Here is a 23,123-nt window from a genome sequence, read left to right as displayed (position 1 = left end):
CGGCACGACCATAGAAGGGATCTGATGAAGCAATAATTTAGAAAGGCCGAGGCAAAGGCTCCAAGTGCTCGGCCATGTCGCGACAATCAGTCTGCCGACCTGGTGCAATTCCTCTTATCCGATCGCAAGAGTGGCAAGGGATGTGATAGGTCAGAATCGCATCGATTCGCAGGAAAAACAAATACATGCTGCGGCACGCCCCTGTATGAATCCTGGGTGCTGCACCTTTTCGCCCGACATGATAGGCCGAATCCCAGCGGGTTTGGCAGTTGACAAGCCTGGGACAAAAAAGCAATACACGCTAGCCAACGGCTGCAGGAGGAGGTGCAGCGACCGGGGTGTCAAAGGTGAGGCGCTGGCTACGATTTCTGCATGAAAACAGGAAAGGATATAAAAGACGTGTGGACGATTTCTGAGCAGCGCAGCCTCAACAAAGCACACAAGAAGGAAGGAATGAATCTTGACAGCCGGCGCTGGGGAGAAAACGACTAGCGCAAGGCAACAACGGTCATGTGATCTCGCGCCTAGTCTTAATCGCCACCGCGACGCGCTCGCGCGCCTTCCTAACATTTCCACGCATCACCTCACAACTGTCGCGCCTCTCTCGCGCAAAAGACCAGCAGTTTGCACCAGACATCCCCTTTCTCGAGCCTACTCGCACGAGTATCGCCTGTTCACCGGTCTTGCCTTTCCGCGTCCGCCATCGCCACCATGAGCGCCGAAGAGGATCCCTCGCAGTCTGGCTACGATGACAGCATGGCAGGGCCAGGCGCCCCCACGACTCTGAGTGCTCTTGAGGTATGTGCTCACCCTGAGAGCCCATGAAATCACTCGTTTACATTTCTAATGGCCAACTGCAGGGTGTGAACGGCCTGACTGCACGCGACATCAAGCTCGTCATAGATGGTGGCTACCATACGGTAGAGGCCGTGGCATATACGTGAGTTGTGTAGGCTTATTATGCTGGTGACGAATGCTGAAATGGTACAGACCCAAGCGGGTTCTCGAGCAGATTAAGGGAATATCGGAGCAGAAGGCGACGAAAATTCTGGCCGAGGGTAAGTGCGCCCTGCTTCTTCAACCAGACTTCATCTAACGGAAGGCAGCGGCAAAGCTGGTTCCGATGGGCTTTACCACCGCAACGGAAATGCACCAAAGACGCAGCGAGTTGATATCGATTACCACCGGCTCAAAGCAACTCGATACTCTCCTTGCCGGTGGCATCGAGACCGGGTCAATTACAGAGATATTTGGAGAGTTTAGGACCGGAAAGAGTCAAATCTGCCATACTCTTGCTGTGACATGCCAACTTCCCTTTGACATGGGTGGCGGAGAAGGCAAGTGCTTGTACATTGACACGGAAGGCACTTTCAGGTACGTTTCCATCCGTTACTCCGAGGTTGGGTTGCTAATGTGCCTTAGACCTGTTCGTTTACTGGCGGTGGCGAATCGCTACGGACTGTCGGGCGAAGAGGTTCTGGATAACGTTGCATACGCCCGCGCGTACAACTCAGACCACCAGCTTTCACTCTTGCAGCAGGCTTCGCAGATGATGACGGAGACCCGTTTCTCACTCCTCATCGTCGATTCGGCGACCTCACTGTACAGAACGGATTTCGCAGGCCGTGGAGAGCTTTCGGCACGCCAAGTCCATCTTGCCAAGTTCATGCGCACTCTGCAGCGCTTAGCCGATGAGTTCGGAATCGCTGTCGTCATTACAAACCAGGTCGTCGCGCAAGTTGATGGTGGCCCCAGTGCCATGTTCAACCCCGACCCGAAGAAACCTATTGGCGGTAACATCATCGCGCACGCCAGCACCACACGTCTCAGTTTGAAAAAGGGGCGCGGTGAGACTAGACTATGCAAGATCTATGACAGCCCGTGTCTGCCCGAGAGTGATGCCATGTTCGCTATCAACGAGGACGGTATTGGCGATCCCAGCCCGAAGGACCTGGAGAAAGAGTAGAGAACCCCCTCGCTTGTTGAGTACCATGGAACATCGTCATTATAGCGAAGCGAAGTTAGAGCACGTTGCTCCTATATTTCTTGCTCTTGTTAGGCTATTGCATGGATGGCGAAGGTATCGGGCATGTCTTTTGGTGTTTGCTGAGCATGGGCGTCTGCGGTAATTTGCTTAGATTTTACAGTCTGTCCTCTTTGGACACACACAAACGAGTACAAACTTTTGCTTTGAAGCGCAGGGTTGCTGGGCTTAGCAACGCGTCGTTGAATATGTGAATTCAGAGCTGTGGCTGGGGTTGTGGCGGGCGCACGCGCGCGATCGTCGGTGTTGAATCCCTGTCGTGTTCAGGCGTGTCGAAGCTCGAGTTTGAGCTCGCAAAGCTGCTCCGCCCGACAACACCGCGTCGGCCCATTGCGCTTTCCCGCGAACACCGCCTCGACCTTCAAGCGCCCGATTCGCGCTGGATGGCGCAGCGATGGCTACCTCTACCGCTCCTCTCCTCTACCGGGAAACGCGACTGAACCTCGATCCGCCCTACGCAGGCTCTACCATTGGCGTCACGCTCCCACCTCACAGCACCTCCGCTTTCCTGTCACGCCCTAAGGGCAAGCGCATCGTTGTTGAAGAAGGCAACACGAGCTCCGATGAGACGTCCTTCGCCCGCCGCCACCTTGCGGCAAGCGACGCCTCCATCTTCTTCCGGCGCAAACACCCATACCCACGGACTTTCCTGTGGAGGATTTTGGACGACCGTAAGGTCCTGGAGCTGCGCTCGGTAGACCTGACCGTCGACCGTCACCACAAGGGCGAGGCCATCCTGACGCTGTTGCTGAGCTTTCCCAATGCCATCCGTCCGTTCGGCGTTGCTCTAGCCGAGCGCGATGACCGCGACGCGCTCAACGTCTTTGTCTTGACCACCGCGAATGAGCTCTACACGCTAGACCTGCACAAGGACTTCTTCATCCGCCCTGCCGCTACCGAGATCGACGTCGACGTCTGGTGCAAGACCTGTGTCCCCTCCGCATTCAGCTTCCGCTACCCCTACCGCATAGTCGCTAGCAGCGCGGTTGAGCTGTTGGTTTCGCTGCATGATGGAGGTCTCCTTCGCTTGAACCGAACCGCTGCTTCAGACGGTATGTCTAGAATTGGCTACTTATTCACACACGCGAACATGACTAACGATTACAGGCTCCTCCTGGCGCGAGACGTTCTTCTCCGAAGGCGGCTGGGGTTCGGCCTTTAAGAGTTTGATCCCATGGAAGGGCCATAATACCGTCCGCTTTGGCAACCTGGATCTCGAGGCATCGACTGCCGCCGCCATTGCCCTTTCGCCGGATGAGAAGCACATCTTTACGGTCTCTCTAAATCATACTCTAAAGGCGTGGAACCTGGAAACCGGAAGAGTTGGCGTACAGACGGACTTGCTTGGCGAGAATGACAGGGATCCTCAAAAGTTGGCTCAGTTCTTCATCGGTGCGGAGCAGCCAAAACTTATGGAAGTCCTGGAGGTTCAGGCCCCGCAAGACGGAGACGAGTATTTTGTCGTCACCTACTCGCCGAAGCGCCACCAATTCAAATTCTGGGGTGTTAGAGACGCTGACGATGTGGAGCTCGGCATACACGACGTTCAGTCAGACTTTGTATTCGTGCCGCCCGTCGATGAGCTCATGAATACGACCGTCTGGAACATGGAAGAGTTCCATTTCAAAGCTCGGCCCGGCTGGAGAAGCTCTGAACTCTGGATCCGTGTCAGGTCAGGCCCCAGATGCATGGTCCTTACGCTGAAATTCGACCTTTACGACTCGTTCGAGCAGCTTGCCGACATCTGGAAAAACAATTGGGTGGCTGTGGACTCCGGCTCCCTCACGGTGGAAGCTCTAAAGGCGTCGCCGGCATACCCGATCGAGCCGACCCTCGAAGACCCATCGATCCACTCGCAGAACGTTGCCGAACAGTGGATCGATTTCTTGTTTTACCCCGGTCGCTTCACAAGCGCGACGCTTGAGACTGCTCTGTGCGTCTACCGGCGTGGTCTTGGCGACGCTGCCACTCGTACACTCGTATTGAGCTCCAGTGCCAAGGCACCGATCAAGGATCAGATTTCAGCCGCGGTCGCCGCGAAGGTCCCCACCAGGCAACTTCCAGGTGGTCAGATCGATTTCGACCAGTATGAGCTCGACATGGCTGGGCAGTGGCAGGTGTTCTACGGTGTCGTCAAGGACTTGCACAAGCGCCGGGGCGAGCCGGTTGCATTAGCGCTCGATGTTGAGGACGACCTTCCTTGGCTGCTACTATCAGACTACGCATCGCCAATCAGGGCATGCAGTGAGGTAGAGATCCTGCGCTTGAACGACGAGACGCTGGCCTCTCCCGAGGAACCTGCACTCTCTAGACCGCTGTTCAAGGCATTGAAGGACGACTTGTCGATAGATGTCGCCAAGCTTCTCACTGCTGCCTCGTCCTTCCGTAATTCCTTTGTCACTTCATTCCGGGATCAGCTGGCACTCGCTGTCAAGCGAGAAATCTGCCAGGAAGATTCGTATTCGATCCCCGATCGTATGAAGGCCTTCGAAGCTTGCTGTGGTCTGTGCGAGCAGGTCACTGACGAGGATTTTGAGAAGCTTGAGTCGTTGCTCGAGGACCTCGATGGTTTCGCTGGCGTCACACAAGAGCTTGTGTTGGCAGCATTAGAGCGACTGGTGGAGGATGAACGAGGACACCATCACCAGAGAGCCATCACTGCTTATGGTGCAAAGTCTCTGATTAGAGGCGCTCAGGAGACTCTGAACCTCACACATGAGATTCTCCTGGATCTACTTGTTCTCATAGTCTTCATGAGCCAGGAACTGGAAGCTCAGGAGACACCCGCGTTACAGCCTACCGACATCTACCCCACCATAATTGAGAGGTTGAAGGGCATCACCATCTCCAAGTGGCTGGTAGCTACGGTGCGAGCTGACCCCAAGCCACGATCAAGACGAAGCTCTGTTGGAGAGCCAAACCAAACGGAAAATCCCGCAATAAAGTCGACAGCAGTGGTGACGTTGTTCGAGAGTCTCTTCATCGGTGATTGGGCAGAGATGAAGACCCCGTCAGCACCTACCTCCGAGCTAATTACTTACTGGTGTCGGTCGTGGTCATTTGGTCTCCCGCTGCCCGAAAACTGGGAGTTTGTGGGGGCTGGGGTTCTGAGCAACCTGCTGAAGTACGGCAACTTGGACTTGGCTACCGACTTTTTGCCGTTCGTTCCAAACAGCATCTGGGGAACCTACCTCAAGGGGCGCTATTACCTTGCGATCGGAGATTTCAAGTTGGCCAGCACATATCTCAACAGAGTCAGCTTTGGATGTGGTAAGCCGCGTTTTCACATTGTTATGAGTGGAATTAACCCTGATTGACGTGTAGCGAAAGGTTTCTTCGACATCTTCAACACCGACCGCTACAACTTCCTCAGCCCCAGCGAGAAGGCATACTTCCACGAGGGCCTGTCAAGGTTCTGCCAACATGTTATGTATCTCTTCGAGAAGGCAAAGGCGCACACCTACGTTATCCAATGGGCGGAGGCTGCCCTGTTTGCTGTTCAGACCGAGGACCATGAGCAGGTGCGTACAGACTATGCTTGGTGTTTGGGTTATGCTGACGAGTCGCCAGACCAAGATGCTCAAGCAGGAAGTGCTATCTCGACTCTTCCACGCTTGCGTGCAATCTTCAAATTTCCGCGAGGCGTACGGCGCCCTATGCCGGTATCCCGATAACAACCTGTGAGTCTGGAGTGATCTACCTGATACAGATTCAATTTCTAACACGTGACTCGTAGCCGAAGATCCGCCCTGGCGATGTTGGTCAAAACGATGATCAACCAGAGCCAGATGCCCCTGCTCATTACTTTCCCCTTCACCAGGCAGCTCGAGGACGTGGATGCGATTCTGGCGGGACTGTGCAGAGACACGCTCAGCGTGAGCAGCGGGCCACCCTTCCACCGGCTGCTGTACGCGTTCCGCATCGCCAAAAATAATTACCGGGGGGCGGCGCAGATCTTGTATGATCTTATTACGCGGCTCCAATCGTCATCTGCGGCGTTGCAAGACCCCACGGACGAGAGCATCACGCAGGCGTATCTGACGCTCATCAACACGCTCAGCCTGGTGAACGAGCAGGACCAGTATCTTCTGGTGGGGCAACGCGAGAGCGAGGGCGGGTTGAAGGGCGTACCCGAGGGCAAGGCGGCTTCTCGGAGGAGGCTGGTGACCCTGGAGGATTTACGCAGGGAGTACCAAGCCGAGCTGGACCGTGTTGCGGCTATGGAGACGGGCCGTTTCGCGTTCAGTGCAGGCGGCGATGCGATGGACGTGCTATGACTGAGGGGTTAAATAAAGGAGAAAAGCAATAGAGCACGGCGACGAGCAGGAAGCGGGGACCGAGCATTGATGCAGCGGAGGTGAGGGGCACTAATGGCCGGCTTGGGCGGGCAAAAAGACACTGGTTTCATGGACGGGTTCAATAGCGAGGAGTTATACGGGGTGGCATGGCTGGCCGATCGGGGAATTTCTATTTTTGTCGTGTGGACACACCGCTCTCGCTAGCCCGACTGGAGTGTTTTGCTCGTGAGGTGTCTCGCAGCGTGCCGCGGCGGGAAGATGCCGTCTTGGGGGATTGCCTTGGGGTTGGTTTGGCGCGGAGGGAGGGGCGCGTCTCCTGTGTGACGAGAGATTGCTATCTCGCTATCTCGGCCGCATGGGCAGCCGGGGAAGGCGCGACGTAAATCCCCTGGGTACGGCACTGGCGGCCATCACACGCCGCAGGCAGCCGACAGGCCCAATTTGGCATTGCGTCAGAGCAGAGGTTGCGACCCAATCCCTGAAGGATTGGGACGGATCCGCAGCCACGTTCCTCGTGTTGCTGTGTCGCGCCGCCCTGCTCGCCCACGTCTTCGATCTCTGCAGCCGCGCCCGTGGCCTGAGGCCAATGATCGATGGCGGCCGCCTTCCCACTCACCTCGACGCTCTCTTCCAATCACCCTCTGCAGATGCCGCCGCGGTCGTCGACGACGCAGCCCGGCCAGCTCTCCACACCTCCACCACTGCCACCACCGTCACACCTGCTGTTTCTCCACAGCCAGGAACGGCGCGACACTCAATACTTGGTCCATCACCGCCGGCACGGATCCAGCAAGCTCGGTCGCGGCGCTCAACACTCGGCGCGCGCGAGGACGCCGCCCTCACCTTCCTTATCTTCTGCCCCGGCCTCCGCATCGTCTGCTGTTTCGCCCACGTCAGGGAATACGCAACCGCCTGACCCTCGTTCTCCATCGCCGGCCGCAGCGCCGCCTGCCCTGCCTTCGTTTTCTGCTTTTCGCTCGCCCTCGTTTGCACCTCCTTCTTCTTCCCCACCAGTTTCTAATAATAATGCTCCTGTCACCACCATTGAACACGCATCACCAGCGCACGTCTCTCCATCTGCACCCATTGCCTCTTCCAGCGACCTCGACCTCCCAGCCTCATCCTTCGAGCCTGGACATAAGCCCGACCGCCTCGCCAGCCCCCACCAACATCGACCCAGCTCCACCACAGCATTGGCGCAAGGTTCCGCGCGCCAGTCGCAAGCACCCCAAGCGCGGCAGCCTGACGCGCAGTCAGCCGCGCACGCACCCACGTCGCAAGCCACGGCGTGCAGCCGCTTACAGCAACCGCGAGGACGCCAACAAAAGTCTGCAGAGCCCGCCGGGTCGCACGGATTCGTCATGACGCAGAAAAACCGCTCGGCTTCGTCGCTGCTCGAGAGAAGAGGTTCAATCATGGGCGCCCGCAATTTGTTCTCTTCGTCGTCGTTGTCGCGGGAAACCGGCCCTGGCGCGGCCGAGGCGGACCAACAGTTGCAACGGCCGCGGACGAGTGCCGGCGCCGCCGAGGCTAGTCCGACCAAGAGCAGGTTCTCGAGGCTGCGGTACCACCGGAATCGCAAGACGACCACCCCAACGGAACCGGAATCCCCTCCTGTTGTTGAGCGCCAGGAGATCCAACAACAGCAACGCCAACGCCATCAGTCGACCCTGGGACAGCTCCCTGAGGGAGCTTTTTTGGACTTCGACGATGATGCATCCGACTCGGAGAGCCGGCCGTCGACATCGAGCAGCGTTGCCAGCAGCGTGAAGAGCAGTGGCGGATGGAGCTGGTCGATGAGGAGCCGGAGGAGCAGTGTCAGTTTAAAGGATAGGTGGAGAGCAAGGTACGTTTATTATTTCCTGTTTTGGCATTCCGTGATCTTCTGGAAAACTTATGCATGATGTGGCTTTGACTTGGCGATCCATGTTCCCTATATCAGCTCGTCTCTTTTTATATTGCCGTCGCTCAACTGACTGACGTTGCTTCGTTGCAGCATTTCCTCGTCGTCGTCGTTATCTTCATCCTCATCACACTCATCTGCATCATCCTACATCTCCTCGTCCTCGACATCCTCATCCAGTACTTGGTCCTCTCTCGAATCCACACCGCGCGCATCCATCGCCTCTTCCCGCACCTCCTACTCTAGCGACGATGAAGATGTCCCCCCTCGAAAGGACGATTCGGGAAACACCCGTCCCACCAAGACCGTCCGAGCATACCTTTGCCGCCATTTCGTCTCCATACCCATCCCGGAGGAGGAGTTAGAAACCGCATCCACCTCCGACGCTGTCACCCCCTCTTCAGCAGATCAACATGTCCAGAAAGACCAGCAATTCCGGGGACCGCAATCGCTTCCAACGCCCTCACCGGATGAGAACGAGGATTGCATCACCGACCCCATGGCCGACGCCTTTGATATTAATGATCACCTTCCACCGCCCCATATCTTGCGCCCTTGGGCCGAGCCCACGCCGCCGCCCACCCCTCCGCTGCAAGCAAAAGAGCTACAACTGGAAACGCTCCAGGTACCGCAGAGCCCGCCACCAATTCAGGGCGTGCCAACCTTCACCGTAACACCCGCGTCACCCATCCAACCTACCAGCCCCTCTCCATTCTCCGCTTCCCCGCCGCCCGCCGCCGTCGGCCACCGTTCCTTCTCCGCACCTGTCGTCGGAGGCCCGATCACGATCCCGGCGAACGCTCCCCGGAGAAGATCAGCGTCGAACGTGGCATCGAACGCGCCGTCCCCGCTCGGACAGAAGACCAAGGTCGAAAAGGGTACGCCGTCAATGTGCCCGACTTGCGTGAAGCTACAGGAGTCTATGGCACAAATGCGCAAGGTGGCCGGCATCTACGGCCCGCGGCATAGCTTGACCGTGGCGGCGGCGAAGACTGCGCGCGCGGCAAGGGTGGCGTGGGCTGAGGCGCAGTGGGAGGCAAGTTGCGTTTGGGAGGATGACTGCGAAGACGATGAGGCCGTCAAGTCAAGGAAAGAGGGTGTGGCAGCGAAGGAGGAGGAGAAAAAGAAGAAGCCGAAGAAAGTCGTCAGTTTCGAGCCGAGCGCCACGTTTTTCGTCGAGCGCGAACCGTTCGTCCAGCCCCAGCCCAGCCCGTCAACAGCAGAAGGCGGAGACGTCGCTTCGGACGAAGAAGAGGCCATCGACCCCGAGGCCCAGCTCCAGCGCGAGATGATCATTGCAAAGCGCCTGTGGGGCCCGCTCGGCGACCGTGGCCGCAAGCAGCGCGACTTCAAGCGGTCGATGAGCGAATCGTACGTGCCCGGTCGGTGGGCGCCGCCCCCGAAGAACGAGTGGTTGGACACCAGCGGCCGGACGCAGACGTACGAGGAGTTTTGGTCCGACGACAAGCACCCCAAGACGAAAGATGGACATCATGGCGCCGCGAGCGTGTTGCTCGGCGGCAAGGTCATCAGGGGTGTGCTGGGGAAGTTCGTCCCCGGTGCAGGAGCCGCTGCGGCTGCGAAGAAAGAGAGGGAGAGGTTTGAAAGGGCGGAAAGGTTGGAGAGGGTGGTGGGGTTGGAGGTTGATTGAATCACCGGCTGACAATTTTTGGCCATCTTCTTGTCCATATCCTTTGACTCTTGATTTTTTTTTTTTTTGGGCACGAAAGCACGAAGCACGACCCCTCTCTGGTCTTTTTCTTTGAGAGAAGGGGTCGGCTCGTGCCGTGCATGCATGCTGCATTTTGCGTGGCGTACCGTCCATTTTTTGTTATCCCTCTCCTTTTTGACAACCCCGTATCAGCTTTTTATTTTGTTTTCGTTTTGTCCGACGGACGGACGGTGCATGGACGGCGCTAACTCTGTATATCATCATCATCATTGTCGCTCGTCGGCATCGGCGTCGTCGTCGTCAAACATCATCATCATTATCACTATAACTGTCACGATAGCATCGGCATTATTTTTTCTTATTCTGTCAAGAGTATGTAGCTAAGTGTATATATACCAGCGAGTGGGATGGATCGACGAGTAGATAGACGGAAGGGAAGCGAGCGACGTATACGTTGTAGACGTTGGGATGCAGAAGACGGTTTTTTGATGGATGGGCATGTAGACGAGCTAGCTCTGTTGTTTACACGAAGCAGTGTTTGACAAGCGAGAAAGAAGAGAAGAGAAGAGAAGAAAAAGAAGGGAGTGAGAAAAGTCGAATTAAAAAAAATGAATTCAAGAGTGTGCAAGATCAGTTCCTATGAGTTTTTGTCCGCTTTTCTCCAGAAAAAGATGCTGAAGACACTTGGGGCGGAGGAGGGGATGGTCGTCGACAGATAGTCACATGCGCTGGGTTGCAGGTCCTTGCCTCAATCAACCCAATGCCAAGAGTTCCGGATTTGGTACAGACGTTTGAAATTGGACTCTCTTCGGTCCCCCGGGTGGTGACACACATTACCCTGCTGACAGGACGCCAGATGGCTGCCGGCGGTGGGGGGGCTGTGTCAGCGGCCGGCGGTAGTGGCGGCGCCAACGCCGGCGAGGCGCAGTTGGTTGGTTGGGTCATCCGGCAGCTTGGCTTTGCTTGGCTTGGCTTGTTTTAGATGATGGGGTTTCTTCTTCGATCAGGCGGGACCAATCGTCGATTTAGGAGGAGGGAAGGGACGGTGAGAGCGAGTTAGTGAATCAGGCGTATGTGGATGTGAGTCGTTTGCTTTACTGCGGAAGAGAAGGGAAAAAAATCAAGGAACCTCCCCGTTCTGAGAGGGGAGGGAATGTTGGTGGTGGCGAAGGTTGGGTGGGGTTGATGGTCGACACGTCAGAGGTTGGTTGTGGATTTTCTTCTCTATGGCTTTTTTGGTGGTCGAGACTCGAGGAGGGTCGTCGTTCGGGGGCCTTGCATGAATGTTTTTGTTGTTCTTTTTTGTTGGCTTCTAGACTTCTGATGTGGAGGGGGTCTCGTGTTCTGAGGGAAGGAAGGATGTAGATGCCTGGAGGGTCCGCGCTAAAGCTTGTGGCGGTGGGGCTGATGCTGGGATGGGCGCCTTTTGCTTCGAGGCTGTGGGATCTGTGGGTCGGAGAATTTATGGCTGGGGAGTGCTTGGTCTGATGTATGGGCAGAGGTCTGGTGTGTGGATAAGGCAGCTGGTTAGTAAGATGTTATAAAGGCCCGAAGAAGATGAGGTGGGAAGTAGTTTTTGTGAAACGTCTTAGCCGGGAGTAACCGTAAGAGGAAGGAAGGTGGATGCTGGTACCAGCAGTAAGAAGTGCATTGTTGCAGTGAATCAAGTGACAAGATATAACGTAAACGAGAGTGGAAGCTTAACTGTTCGCTCAGTTTCCGCAAAGTGCAGCGATTAGCTTAGCTCTCACACCCACCATTTTCTTCCAAAAATATTCAAAGATTCGACATGGACCGGGCGCCCCATTTGAGGAGGCCATCGACTAGTGTGTATAGAAAAGACCATAAACTGCACAGCTACCGGTACGCCATGATGTGGAACCACAAGCAAGTGAGTTCGGAAGGAAAAAATCTACAAATAAAAATATAAAAGCTGTTGACGGTTCGAAAGAAGTGTTGGGAGTCCCGCAGGTTTAGTTTCCTTAGATTTCATCAATCCGAAGCCATAGAAGATCGATTCACCTCAAGCTTAAATTTGAATTTGTTTCTGACTGACTTGAGTACAACTTTTAAGGATATTTGTGTGTTTAAAGATGCGCATGGCAAGGCATCTTATTCGCAACGAGCAACCGAGCATAAAACTCGGTAGATCTGTCCAAGTACTCCCTTCCTTCTAGACCCCACTGGTTTCCGACTTACCAACCCAAGACATTATTGCAATACTCCGCTGACCAAACCTCATTTCAGGGAAAGGGAAAAGGTCAAAAAGGTGAGAACAATGTAGAAGTGTGGACGACTGACAACAAAACAGAGAGAGAGTGTGTGTGCGTGTGAGTGAGTGAGAGAGAAACGATAGCAAGGAAAATAGACAGAGAGAGACAGGCAAAAGGAAAGAGATTAAAGGGAAATCGAGACTCAAAGAGAGCTGCGTACAGAGGCTGGAAAGAGAGGAGGAAAGATACGCTTAATAACAGAGGAGCGCAACCGAACAGTGAGCAAAAAAGCAGGACACCACGCCAAGCTGAGACGAAAACGATGAATAGCGCCAAAGGAGAGGAAAAGCAAGACGACCAAGTGACTGTTGTGCAACGCCAAAAATCCCCTCTACGCCTCCTGGGCATAAAACATCATGAAGCTCTTCAACTTTCCCATGGCGGTTTTTGGTGGTTGATGATGGGGCGGATCGTCTTGGTCGGCCGGTCAGGCGGCCCAGTCCTTCTTCTCCATGCAGTTCAGGCAGATGTCGACGCGCATGACCATGTCGTCGTCCGGGTCATTTCCCGGGCATGTGGTCTTTGTTCTCCTCCGGTCCGGACAGCGGTAGAAGTGCTGGGCGGGCTGGGTGCAGCCGCAGCTGTAGGACTTCTGCATTCCTTTGCACATGTTGATCGGCGGTGGGCTGATGTCGGTAGATTTATTGGTAGTCAAGGCAGAGGTGGAAGCGACTTGGCAGATCGGCGAGGAGATTGTGAAGGTCGTAGAGGCTGGAAGAAGTGAAGATGAAGGAATAGGCAATAGCAGCAATCTATGCGCTCAGCAGTACATTGTTGGAAAAAGACACAAGGGCTAGCAAGGGAGAAAGAATGGGCGATTGTTGTCGCGAAGGTAAGCGAGAGCGCAAAGGCTCGTCGAAGGTATATCTGGACAAGAAATGACGGATGCGCGTAAATGACGGAGGCGGTGTTTGGCCGTGCTTGGGGAACACGCATTGCCCATCCAAATTTGCTGGTGCTGGCTAATAGACAGCGTGAACAAACTGAGAGCGAGGTCCGAAGCAGCCAATTAGCTCAGACGGGGGGAGGATACGGGCGCGGCGAACAGCGCAGCAGGTGCCATTGCTGGCCTACACTATTTCCGACGAGCAGGTAGCGACAGCCCTACGGCGGCAGTTGGAGAGAGGAGGCCGCGAGGGTGACGATGGGGTCCAGCACATCCCGGCAGCTGCAACGGGGGCGCTAGTCCCGCGTCCGGACTAGCCGCGGCCCGAGCTCAAATTTCGAAAGCTGTGAGAGAGCTGGGCGCGACATCTGCCCGCCGCCTAACCATCTATCCTCCACCACAGACCACCGCAACCACCGCTGACGAGTTGCCTATCATGAGTGTACGCGCCTCTCTCCGCCCGCAATTGCCGCCCATGCTGACTCTCTCAGGGTTTTTTGCCCGTCAACCCGCGCCCCATGCTCCTGAGCCTGTACGTCACCCGCCGCCCGCCGCCCAGCCCGCGCTTCCACGCCGCGACGCGTCGCTGCAAGCTGACACTATCTTCTCTCACAGCGTGAACCAGGAGATCCGCGTCCGTCTCAAGTGGGGCTACACCGAGTACACCGGCACCCTCATCTCCGCCGACAGCTACATGAATCTCCAGCTCGCCAACACCGAGGAGTTCATCGACGGCAAGAGCACTGGCACGCTTGGCCAAGTCCTGTTTCGGTACGCTGCCAAGCTGCTCTCATTCGCGGCCCCCGCGCTAACCAATCATCACAGCTGCAACAACGTCCTCTGGATCTCCGCAAAGGACGCGAGCGAGCCAGGCAAGTCGAATGATACTGAGATGAGCGGTTGATTGCGGCGTTTACTACTTGGGTGCCTGCAGTTTACAAGGTCCCCAAGTCTCGCCGTCTCAAGCCGCGTAGCCTCGGGGAGATCAAGGGCGAGATTGATGATGGAAACGCCCGCGCTTCTACTGGCGGCCCTGCCCGAGTTGACTGGCCTCGCCATGGTTCTCGTTCTCGCAATTCTACTTCTCGCTCCAGCTCTCCGGACATGACTACCCTTACTAAGCGCCACCGCGAGGAAGACGGAGAGGAGGAGATCAAGGACTTGGCCCCCGACGCCGAGCGCCCCAAGCTCTTCCCGGAGTGATTATCACGGTTTCTTCACCCAACGGTATGCCAATTGGGATAATTGGTTCAGGACGGCTTCTATGCAAGCTTCCGGCATAAGCGTCGTTCATACGGAGTTTTCAGGTCATCAAAACAGGATACCACAATGAGAAAGGCTGGACTACCCGTTCACGGCCTATTTTCCTAAGACACACTTGCATGTTTTGGACTACCTCTACCTCCTCTGTCCGATGTGACTTCGCCAGTACGATGAAGACTACTCAATCTCCTCCACCACGAGCTTCTTACCACGACCTTGCCCACTCCCATCCTGCCCGCCTGCATTGACATTCAAACCTCTCAGCTCAGCCAGTCCCAGATCTTTCGTCAGTTCAACACCCCGCCCAGCCAACGACCCATCTCCCCTCACGCCTAACGCCTTCTTCACCCGCCACGTCTCCAACGCCTCCAGCATCTCGCCCGCATGCCCCTTTACCACCGTATCCGCATCCCGATCCCTCACCCACCCCACCACTCTCTCCACCTCCTCCCACTTTTCCGGCGCCAACCCCGCACTTTCCCCGACCACTCCCTCCCCTCCTCCCTCATGCATCTTATCCATCGCCTCCACCAGCCCCCACACCACCAACACGGCCGCCCGCCTCAGCACGGCATGCCTCTCCTCCGTCTCCAGCGCCAGACTCCCCAGCGCCACGTCCACGCCCGCCGCCACGTCCGCCGGCGCCAGCATCGCCAGCGTCGCCGGCTCGCGCACGACGGTCGTGAAGATGCTCAGCGCCAGCGCGCGCAGCCGCACGTCCTCGTCGAGCCCGGTGTCGCTCCAGCCCGCGACGACGGAGGCGAGGACAGCAGCGTCGTTGTCGTTGTCCTCGCCTTCGCCGTTTCCGTCTTCTTCTTCCGCCGGCGAGAAGATGGACGGCACCGGCCCGCCCCACGCCCTTTCGGCGGCACGGTTCTTGCGCGCCTCGAGCGCGGCGGCGCGGCGGCGGGCGCGCAGGGCTTGGGGCCGGGCGCCGCGGCGCGACGAGACGCGCAGGGCGGCGGCGGCGATTTTGCGGATCGTGGCGCGGCACGTGTCGAGCGATGGCGGTACTGTTCGGCGCTGGACGAGCGATTCCTGCATGTCGCTCGCGACGCGGCCCAGGACCTCGCCGACGCGCAGACGCGTATCCAGCCCGTCGTCGTTTTGGCCGTTTTGCTGCGACTGCGACTCGTCGGCGTCGACGAAGGCGCCGGCGAGCAGCTGGCCGGCGACGAGCGGCGGGTCGAGCGCGGCGAGCGCGGCGAGGGTCGAGATGGCGTGCAGGTGGACGTACTCGTCCGGGTCCGGGAGGGAGGTGCGCAGCAGGAGGAGGGTGAGCTGGGGGATGTCGAGGGCGGGCGAGCGCGCGCGGGCGAGGCGGGCGATGGCGCCGAGGGCGGAGGCGCGGAGGGGCGGCGTGGGGGAGGTGAGGTCCGCGAGGGCGGCTTGGAGTGCGCGCTGGTCCTCGAGGGTGGAGTTGGAGGAGGACGAGGGGAGAGAGCGGGCGTTGGGCTTGGAGGGGGCGGGGATGTTGAGGAGGGTGGTGATGCGGGTTGTGAGGGTTTTTGCTGTCGTGGATATGGAAGGGGGGAGTTCGTTGCCTGGGTCCAGGTCGGATAGGATGGGGAGGATGGCGGAGAGGGTCGAGGATGTTTGCTGCGTGGGGCGGAAGTCGGGGGCGGAGAGGAGGGTGCTGAGGAGACTGAGCGCCACCGGGAGTATCTCGCTAGAGTCGACTTCGGTTGGGATGGTTTGCTGTTCGGGTCCCTCGTCCTGCTTCTGTGGCTGCTGGACGATGTTGCGCAGCCCGGTATAGGAGGGCTTCTGCAAGTCTTCGGCGCGCTTCTTCCTGGCTTTGCCGGACTCGTTCCATTCGTCGAGGAGCTGCTTGACCAGCTCGATCATATTCTCCGGCCGCGCCGCCAGCTTGTCTTTGAATTTCTCGAGTATGGCCAGGACCAATTTTGCAGTGATGAGGGACTGGAACGGGTCTTCTTCCGCATAAGCCTCCAACTTGGGGACTCCTCCGGCAAGGACTATGTGCGGTACCAGCCAACGTCTACTCAATCTGACGAAGAGGTCTCCAATATCCTGGTCTTCAACACCATTCGAGATCAAAAGCTCTTGGTACGTGGCTAGCCTTTGTTCAAGGCTTCCCATCTGCGCGATGATATTGAAGGCATCATCACGATCGGATGCCCGTTCTCTCCGGCGTATCTCAATACCACCGTCACTGCCTGGGGCAAAAGTCCAAGCCGGTGGTCCGTCGCAAAGCAGGTTTAAAGCTAAGGTTTCGAGCTGCTCTACACCGGCACCAAGTCGGAAGAATGTCTCTAGCAGCTGCCACGGTATATCTTTCCAGACACGGTCGACGGGATGAGATTTGGCATAGTCGAGCAGGGCCCACAGCGGCAGCATCAACCGCCCAAGAAAACGTTTGGTCAAACCAGGGCTAGGACGTGATGTCAGGAGCGTGACGAGGCGGCTCAATGCGCGTCTGAGTTCCGGCTCCGCAACGAGCGTCTGGGTGTTACTTGGAGTAGACGTCTTTGAACCTTCTACCTTGATTTTCTGTACCTTGGGAGGGTCAATGCTGAAGAGTATCGGCTCGGCAAAGAGACGCCATCCTATGGCCCCTGGAGCACCTAACGCTTTCTTCCCAAGTATGCCGCTGCCGACCACCAAAGCTGCAGCTTTGGCAAGTTCTTGGCCTTCGGCACCATCAAGCATTGCCAGCAGTTGCGGAGCAAGAGCAGTGAAGTACGATTCCGCGTCCATGGAGCTAGGGACGGACGAGAGAAGCTTTGAAGCTTGCATCAGCGCTTCGAGAGGCAAAGAAGGACCTGTAGTCCTGTCCTGAGTGTCTGATGGCTGCGGCGGCTGCGGATATGAGGATGCTATAAACTCGATTGTGTGTCGAACCCCGCGAGGGCGCAAGGGAACGAGTGCAAGCTGTTTGGAGAGTTGTGGCTTGAGCCATAGTGGAGTCGTAGGCTGCATGAGATATGTGAGGAGAGGCAAAGCCGAAGCAAGAGGGGTTCTGAGGGTTGTCAGGAACTCAGTTGGCATACGGGGGGATGCGCAAACTTGGGAGCAAGACTAACTTCATGATGATGTCCACAAAAATGTCTTCATATTTGTTGTGGATATCGTCGCTTGAATCTGGGGCGAATGCAAGCTCCCCTGCACCAGCAGCGACGTCGATCAGAACGCGTTCTCTGATCAGCGAGGCCAGACCAGCACCGGGATTCTCAAGCATTTTGCTCATTCCATCCACAATTTCGCACAGCAGTTCCGGATCCTTGTTGCTGCTTGGAGTCGCATCACTCAGGCTGGGGATTGTTGACCGGGGGCGTCGTTTCGCTGCGACGCCGGGCGACAGAGACGGGAGAATACCGCGGATTGCTACCAGATCCAGAAGCCCGTACAGGGTTTGTCTGGAATCTTCATCATATTCTCCTTCGGCGTTGGCGGGAGGTGCCTCCTTCTGCTGGATTATATCCGCCTCGTGGATGTGGAGCAGATGATCCAAAGCCGCTCGTAACACAACCGCGTGGGCATCGGACGCGGATGAAAGGTCAAGATTATTACGCAGGCGAACTACAACGTCGTCGTTCCCTGTGTCTCCTCAGCGCACAGCTCTGGAGGAGGGCGGACAATATTTACCGCGCTTCAAGGCAGGAGCAAGAAACTCCCGAGCCGCGTCAAGCTCCTCTCTCAATGTCAGCATGTTTCCTTCACCTGCGCAAAGTAACCGAGGGAGGATGTGGCGGAGAGCGACGGGCTTCGAAGTTGTTCTCTCGAGCGCGGCAGCAAACGATGACGTCACGTGCTTTCGCAGCAAAACACGCTAGTCCCAAAACGCGTGTCCACAACCAAACCATCTTACCGCGCGCGTCGCGACCTGCCCTCGTCCTTTCTTCCTCAACATCCTCTTCGTCACCGACTGCGCGGATCAACTCTCTCTCGAGCCACGCTCCCACTGACATCTGACTTGCAATTACTAGGAGCCGCGCGCAGCCGCAATTGAGGACTCCGTCAAACGCGGGGCCGCTACGCGACTATCGCCTCTCGTCTTCCACCAATCTTCTCGCTCACTTGAGCCGCACACAACTCACGCAGCGCCCTTCCCCCACAGCGCCGTTTCCCATCTCCCGGCCGCAAGGTAGGGATGTTTAACAACGCCTCTCGGTCGTTCGTATCAGCGGTGCCAGCGCCGTACTCGAGCCTCATAGCACGGTCTCATTGGGTGCCGGTCGTTGCGCGCTACTGGTGCTGCAGTGGAAACACTGTACCCTCGGGGAATGCCTTGAAGGAGGATGGAATTCGGAACTTAACCCTAAGCAATCCACCGGTTTCCAGCATCACGGGTCACAGTTGCCGACCGTGCGACTAGCCTCTGTAACCGCGGCTTGATGTGCCATGCTTCGCGCTGGACGACGGCCAACGTGGAGGAGGCAAAAGCGCGGATCGTGGTCTAAGGGAAGTCTCATGCGTCGTTTTGGTAAGATCTCCGTAGGGGACGCGCGTCGATTCTTCTGTCTGGACAGCAGACTCTGGTCTTCATAGACGGCCTTTTCGCGACGACGTGCCTGGAAAGAGCCGCAGGATAGGTCAGGTGGAACGCCGTCGGGCACCTCCACGAGGATCGTCTTTGGGACCTTCACATGCCATTGAGCTTTCCAACGGCCTACTCCTCGTTCCTGGAGCCTGCAAAATCGGATACCGCCTGCGAGCCTTGCAAAGTCTGTCAGAATCTTCACCAGCAGCTACAGTGTTGTCCATCGTTGTCTTGCGCCTTTGGGCTGTCCGGCATTATCTGCATGGAATGCCTGATAGAGCACGGCTTTCACGGCTGAGTCCTTGCCTACAAACAGAATGCCTCCGAGCTCTCCTCACGCTTGCTTGCAAGATAGACTCGCCTTGACCACGCTTCGTCGTGCAGCGGGGTCTTCAAGCTTTCCTCAGAGGGAGTGAGCTTGCTATTCAAGCTTGGCGAAGTTGAGATGTTCCTATTCGGGTACCCTGAAGGATATTGTTTGGCAGTTCGAGGTGTCTGGCAGTGGTGGGTGTTGAGGACGGCATTCTGGAATCGGCTCACCACAGCAGGCGGATCTGATACGCCCAAGGGCTTCGGTGTATCGACTGTTTGGCTAGGATTGCTAACGATGGTGAAGGCGTCCCGTACAACTTCCCTACTCCGCAGAGCGCCAGTGCTTTCGTGCTTGCTCAGCGAACCTGACCTCCACCCTCGGCTCTTCCTAGAGAGATCCATGATGATCCAGCATAGTTGCAGGCCTTTGCCACGGCACGAGCCACCGGCATTGTCACCATCGGTGTCGTCTGACCAGCCGTGTTAACCATCTCCCTCTACGTTTAGCGTAGGGGCCAATTGATGGGCGCCGATACATCTTGCTACCGACTGCTTCCAGTTGGGCAAGATTCCGATCCTGATGTACATGGATACGGACGCGGTTTTTGAAGATGTGCTTTGTCCGCGGAATGAACATTGCCCTCGGTTTTCGAGAGGTAACAAAGACTGTCCATGGGAGGACTGCAACCGCACACAGAGAGATTACCACTTTCTTGATCGCTTCTTCTGAAGCATCGGGGTTTGGAAGACGAGAGTCAACGATACCGCTGGCGAGTTCTACCGACGCGGACGAGATGACCGGACTTGTTGCGCGGACAAGGTAATCTGCAGGGACGACGATCTCAGCTGCGGGGTGCTGAGCTAGTGAGATCCCGCGTCAGTCGTACGGATGTTCTCCTCAAACCCCGGCCCCTCATCACTTCTTCATCGACCCGACGCCAACACCGCGTTCTGAGCAACAGCACACAAACTTCGGGGCAAGCACGCGAGGCATGCCTCAGCCGGTCGTCTGACGCCGACGCCAAAAAGGGTAGGAGAGCAGTACTTGCGGAGCCTGACGACCTGGTGAGCTGGAGCACCGGGCGCACGAAGCGGGACCTCTCAAGAGTGAGGCTCAAAGTCAAGGCTTGTCCGTTCTCTGCGCCCGGCCGGCCTCTTGTCCGAAATCCATCATGTCTGTCACTCGTCGCCCGTCAACTTGGTTTGTCAATGCGCAGCGATCGTTGCGAGGACGGGCATTTGCCTACGCAGCTGATTTGCTAGCTGGACTGACTCGGGGCCTGGACGTTTGAGCCGCTCTTGGTGTTGATTGTTGGTGGGGGTGCTGTTGGACTCAGAGGGGGGCTTCTCGGCGGGGAGGTGTTCATTTGGGGACGTTCTGGGTGGGTAAGACTGGGTGGAGGGCGAGGAGCCCTGGTCGTCTCCTGGAGGACGTCACACTCTGAAAGGAGGCGGCCGCAATTTTTTTTTATAAGTCTTCCCCATCCAACATCACTTAATGCTCACTGGAACTGACTGCTATAGGGACATTGAGGTTGGTTGTTGCCAGTATAGTCAGGTCCATCAGTGTAGAAGAAGAAACCTGGAAATGGTTCTTGCATGCCTTATGGAATTTGGCGGAAGAGCAGGAGCAATGAGGTACTGATTGGCAGAAGAACAGGGACCGGTGATGACAACCACAAAAGGCAAATTTCTCAGACAGCCACGGCTCATTTCCAAAGTGTAATGAGCGTCGGATTTGGTTGTCGTTGTGAACCTTGAGTAGCTAGTCTGAGGTCCCGCCTGTTTCTCTGTCATATCATAGAAAGAACACTCGTATCAGAATATGCAATAAATACTGTGCTCTGACCATGTTGGCTTTCTGACGTGCAATTACGTGTATCATCTCTGGTTTCCTGCGTTGTCCAAAGCTGTGCGGAGATGACTGCCGTCCCAAAAGCCTGTTTGGCATCGAATTGAGATTCAGCGGCGGTAGCTCGCGTGGAGAGTTTTCCAATGTTCGAATGGCCCGCCTGTCTTGCGTGTTCACCCGGCACAGCACGCGAGAGCGGATACTCAGGTGGTGTCACGTCATATCCTCTTTGCATTCTCCGGAGCGACGACGCCCGCCAGTTGCCCGGACACCGATGGCGGTGGACGGACAGCTCCCAGTCTGGGGTCCGTGTCCGTTTATTTCCACGCAAAAGGTCGCCATCCACGTTCTTTGCATGTGAAGCCGAAGAGCGTCGACGAGAGACGCGATATCACCACTTTGTGCTACTTGCATGAGCGGGGATTTATGCCCGCGTTCATAGTTGAGCGTGAGGGCAGCAGAACAGAGTAGGAACCCATGCTAGTTCGTCCGCGTGGATGGATGGCAAGAGTGCTCGAAAGCGCCTGATAAGTCTTACGTATTGAGACGACCTGATCTCTTGGGTAAGTTCCCCCCCACCCATGTCACCCCATGTCTGAAGCAACGCGGCAAGGGAGCCAAGCCGAAAGAGGGCGGTGGCTTGAGGGAGGCGCATTCTAATGTGCACGTACTGAGCTCAGCAGTTGCACGACGGATAAAACACGCATGAGATCGCTCCTCGCATACAAGAGGAAGTTGGGATGGCGGTCTCTCAGCACTGCATCTTCGAGGCCTTGCCGTGCGGTGATATGCACTCTACGGAGTCGAGTCTCGGAGAGAGCGCACCAATGATGAGGATGTGATTGAGCTTCTAGAGATTTATCGATTGCAATTGACTTTGCGCTTGCACTGTTTCCCCCCAGCGTCACATGATTGCACACAGTTCTCATGAAAGTATACGAGTAGATCGAGAAAGAGGGTCTCACTCCAGCCTTTTTGCAATCTCAGAATGGTACCTGGACGCGAACGGGAAGATGAAAAAGTGACTGCCCACGATCGGTACGACGGGAAGTGCCGTGTAGGCTAAAGTAACTGTGGTTGCGGCGGAGCAAAGATGGGGGAGCGCGAGTGCGTGCGTGCGCGATGCAATTCCGGAGCCTCGTCCGGTTCTCACGCCCAACGTCGTCGGCGAACAGCAAATGATAAGCAGCTGAAGGTTCCTGCCGCCTGATCACGGACAATCAGCTCGGGAAGGAGCTGAAGGAGGCACAAACAAGGTTGAGCAACAACAAACGGGCTGAAGAAAAGATGGCTGCGACTTGTCTTACATGATGGTTACACCCGATATGCCATGGACTTTGCCGGGATGGAGCCGTCACTCGGTGAGGTTTTTGCCGTTGGCGGAACCATTGGCTGGCTTTCGCCGGACGGCAGAAACGGAGGGGGGCAACGAGACAAGACGGGACAAACAGGCCATGACGAACTGACGTCGGATGACATATTCTGATGGAGACTTGCAAAAGTCCTGCCTCAGGCTCGTTCGGCAGTCGCTGCAGCGACACGCGCGTCTCCCTCGCCACTGATCGGCGCAGGAGCCGACCGAGTTGCGGCTAGCAGAGCAAGAGGTAAACAAACCTTGACTTGCGGCGAGCGCAACACATCAGACTAGCGGGGTCTAGACGCTGATTTACGAGGAAAGGGACCGAAAGGGTCTACCCTTCCGCCTTCCGAAGCACGGCGCTAAAGTAGAGTCGTAGCACTGACGTCGATCAGCTTTGGGTTTCGGTGGTGGTTAGCTTCGCTTTCTCCAGGAAAAAGGTGAACCAAGGATCCTAAAGGAAGGAGCCATTCCGCGACGCCGCCAACTGGTCTGTCTCCTTTGGACCAGCGTCGCGTCCATATTGGCTGCGTATCCACACAGACACACACCCCATCGGGCATCGAAAGAGCAGCATCCGGTTTCTTCGCCTGTCCACACGCGCCGTGCACGCCTCTGACACCATCCCTCAACCCCCTCCGACACGCGCCTCACTTGCGCGCGTTTAGGTTGTCGGCGCGACGCCACCCGGGGAAAAAGAAGAATGGACGTTGTCACAAGGCGCACTGAAAGCCATACGTCCTCCGTCGCCCGCGAGGT

The 23,123-nt window shown here is 56.7% G+C and overlaps 5 protein-coding genes across 5 annotated transcripts; 4 read left to right on the top strand and 1 right to left on the bottom strand.

The window, feature by feature from the left end:
• Window positions 1-711: 711 nt before the first annotated feature.
• rhp51 (RecA recombinase Rhp51) lies at window positions 712-1,966 on the top strand (the record flags this gene model as incomplete). Its single annotated transcript, XM_066776031.1, has 5 exons — window positions 712-798; window positions 861-940; window positions 991-1,058; window positions 1,107-1,374; window positions 1,423-1,966. The coding sequence occupies 5 exons, from the start codon at window positions 712-714 to the stop codon at window positions 1,964-1,966; spliced, it is 1,047 nt and encodes a 348-aa protein (XP_066633912.1).
• Window positions 1,967-2,438: 472 nt separating this feature from the next.
• SLS55_004574 (uncharacterized protein) lies at window positions 2,439-6,321 on the top strand (the record flags this gene model as incomplete). The annotated part of the gene is made up of 6 exons (XM_066776030.1): window positions 2,439-3,096; window positions 3,152-4,911; window positions 4,990-5,314; window positions 5,369-5,565; window positions 5,615-5,724; window positions 5,781-6,321. The coding sequence occupies 6 exons, from the start codon at window positions 2,439-2,441 to the stop codon at window positions 6,319-6,321; spliced, it is 3,591 nt and encodes a 1,196-aa protein (XP_066633911.1).
• A 1,921-nt stretch (window positions 6,322-8,242) lies between these two features.
• On the top strand, window positions 8,243-9,896 carry SLS55_004573 (uncharacterized protein; the record flags this gene model as incomplete). Its single annotated transcript, XM_066776029.1, has 2 exons — window positions 8,243-8,247; window positions 8,426-9,896. 2 exons carry the CDS (start codon window positions 8,243-8,245, stop codon window positions 9,894-9,896), a joined length of 1,476 nt encoding a protein of 491 aa, XP_066633910.1.
• A 3,698-nt stretch (window positions 9,897-13,594) lies between these two features.
• Window positions 13,595-13,980, top strand: SLS55_004572 (uncharacterized protein; the record flags this gene model as incomplete). Its single annotated transcript, XM_066776028.1, has 3 exons — window positions 13,595-13,608; window positions 13,692-13,847; window positions 13,902-13,980. The coding sequence occupies 3 exons, from the start codon at window positions 13,595-13,597 to the stop codon at window positions 13,978-13,980; spliced, it is 249 nt and encodes an 82-aa protein (XP_066633909.1).
• Window positions 13,981-14,516: 536 nt separating this feature from the next.
• Window positions 14,517-18,012, bottom strand: SLS55_004571 (uncharacterized protein; the record flags this gene model as incomplete). Its single annotated transcript, XM_066776027.1, has 3 exons — window positions 14,517-17,133; window positions 17,387-17,900; window positions 17,949-18,012. The coding sequence occupies 3 exons, from the start codon at window positions 18,010-18,012 to the stop codon at window positions 14,517-14,519; spliced, it is 3,195 nt and encodes a 1,064-aa protein (XP_066633908.1).
• Window positions 18,013-23,123: the final 5,111 nt, after the last annotated feature.

Source organism: Diplodia seriata (genome assembly GCF_021436955.1).
Source record: "Diplodia seriata strain FDS-637 chromosome Unknown scaffold_4, whole genome shotgun sequence".
Taxonomy (NCBI): Eukaryota; Fungi; Ascomycota; class Dothideomycetes; order Botryosphaeriales; family Botryosphaeriaceae; genus Diplodia; species Diplodia seriata.
The sequence above is the reverse complement of the archived record's forward strand: the minus strand, read 5'-3'. Positions and strand labels throughout refer to the sequence as shown.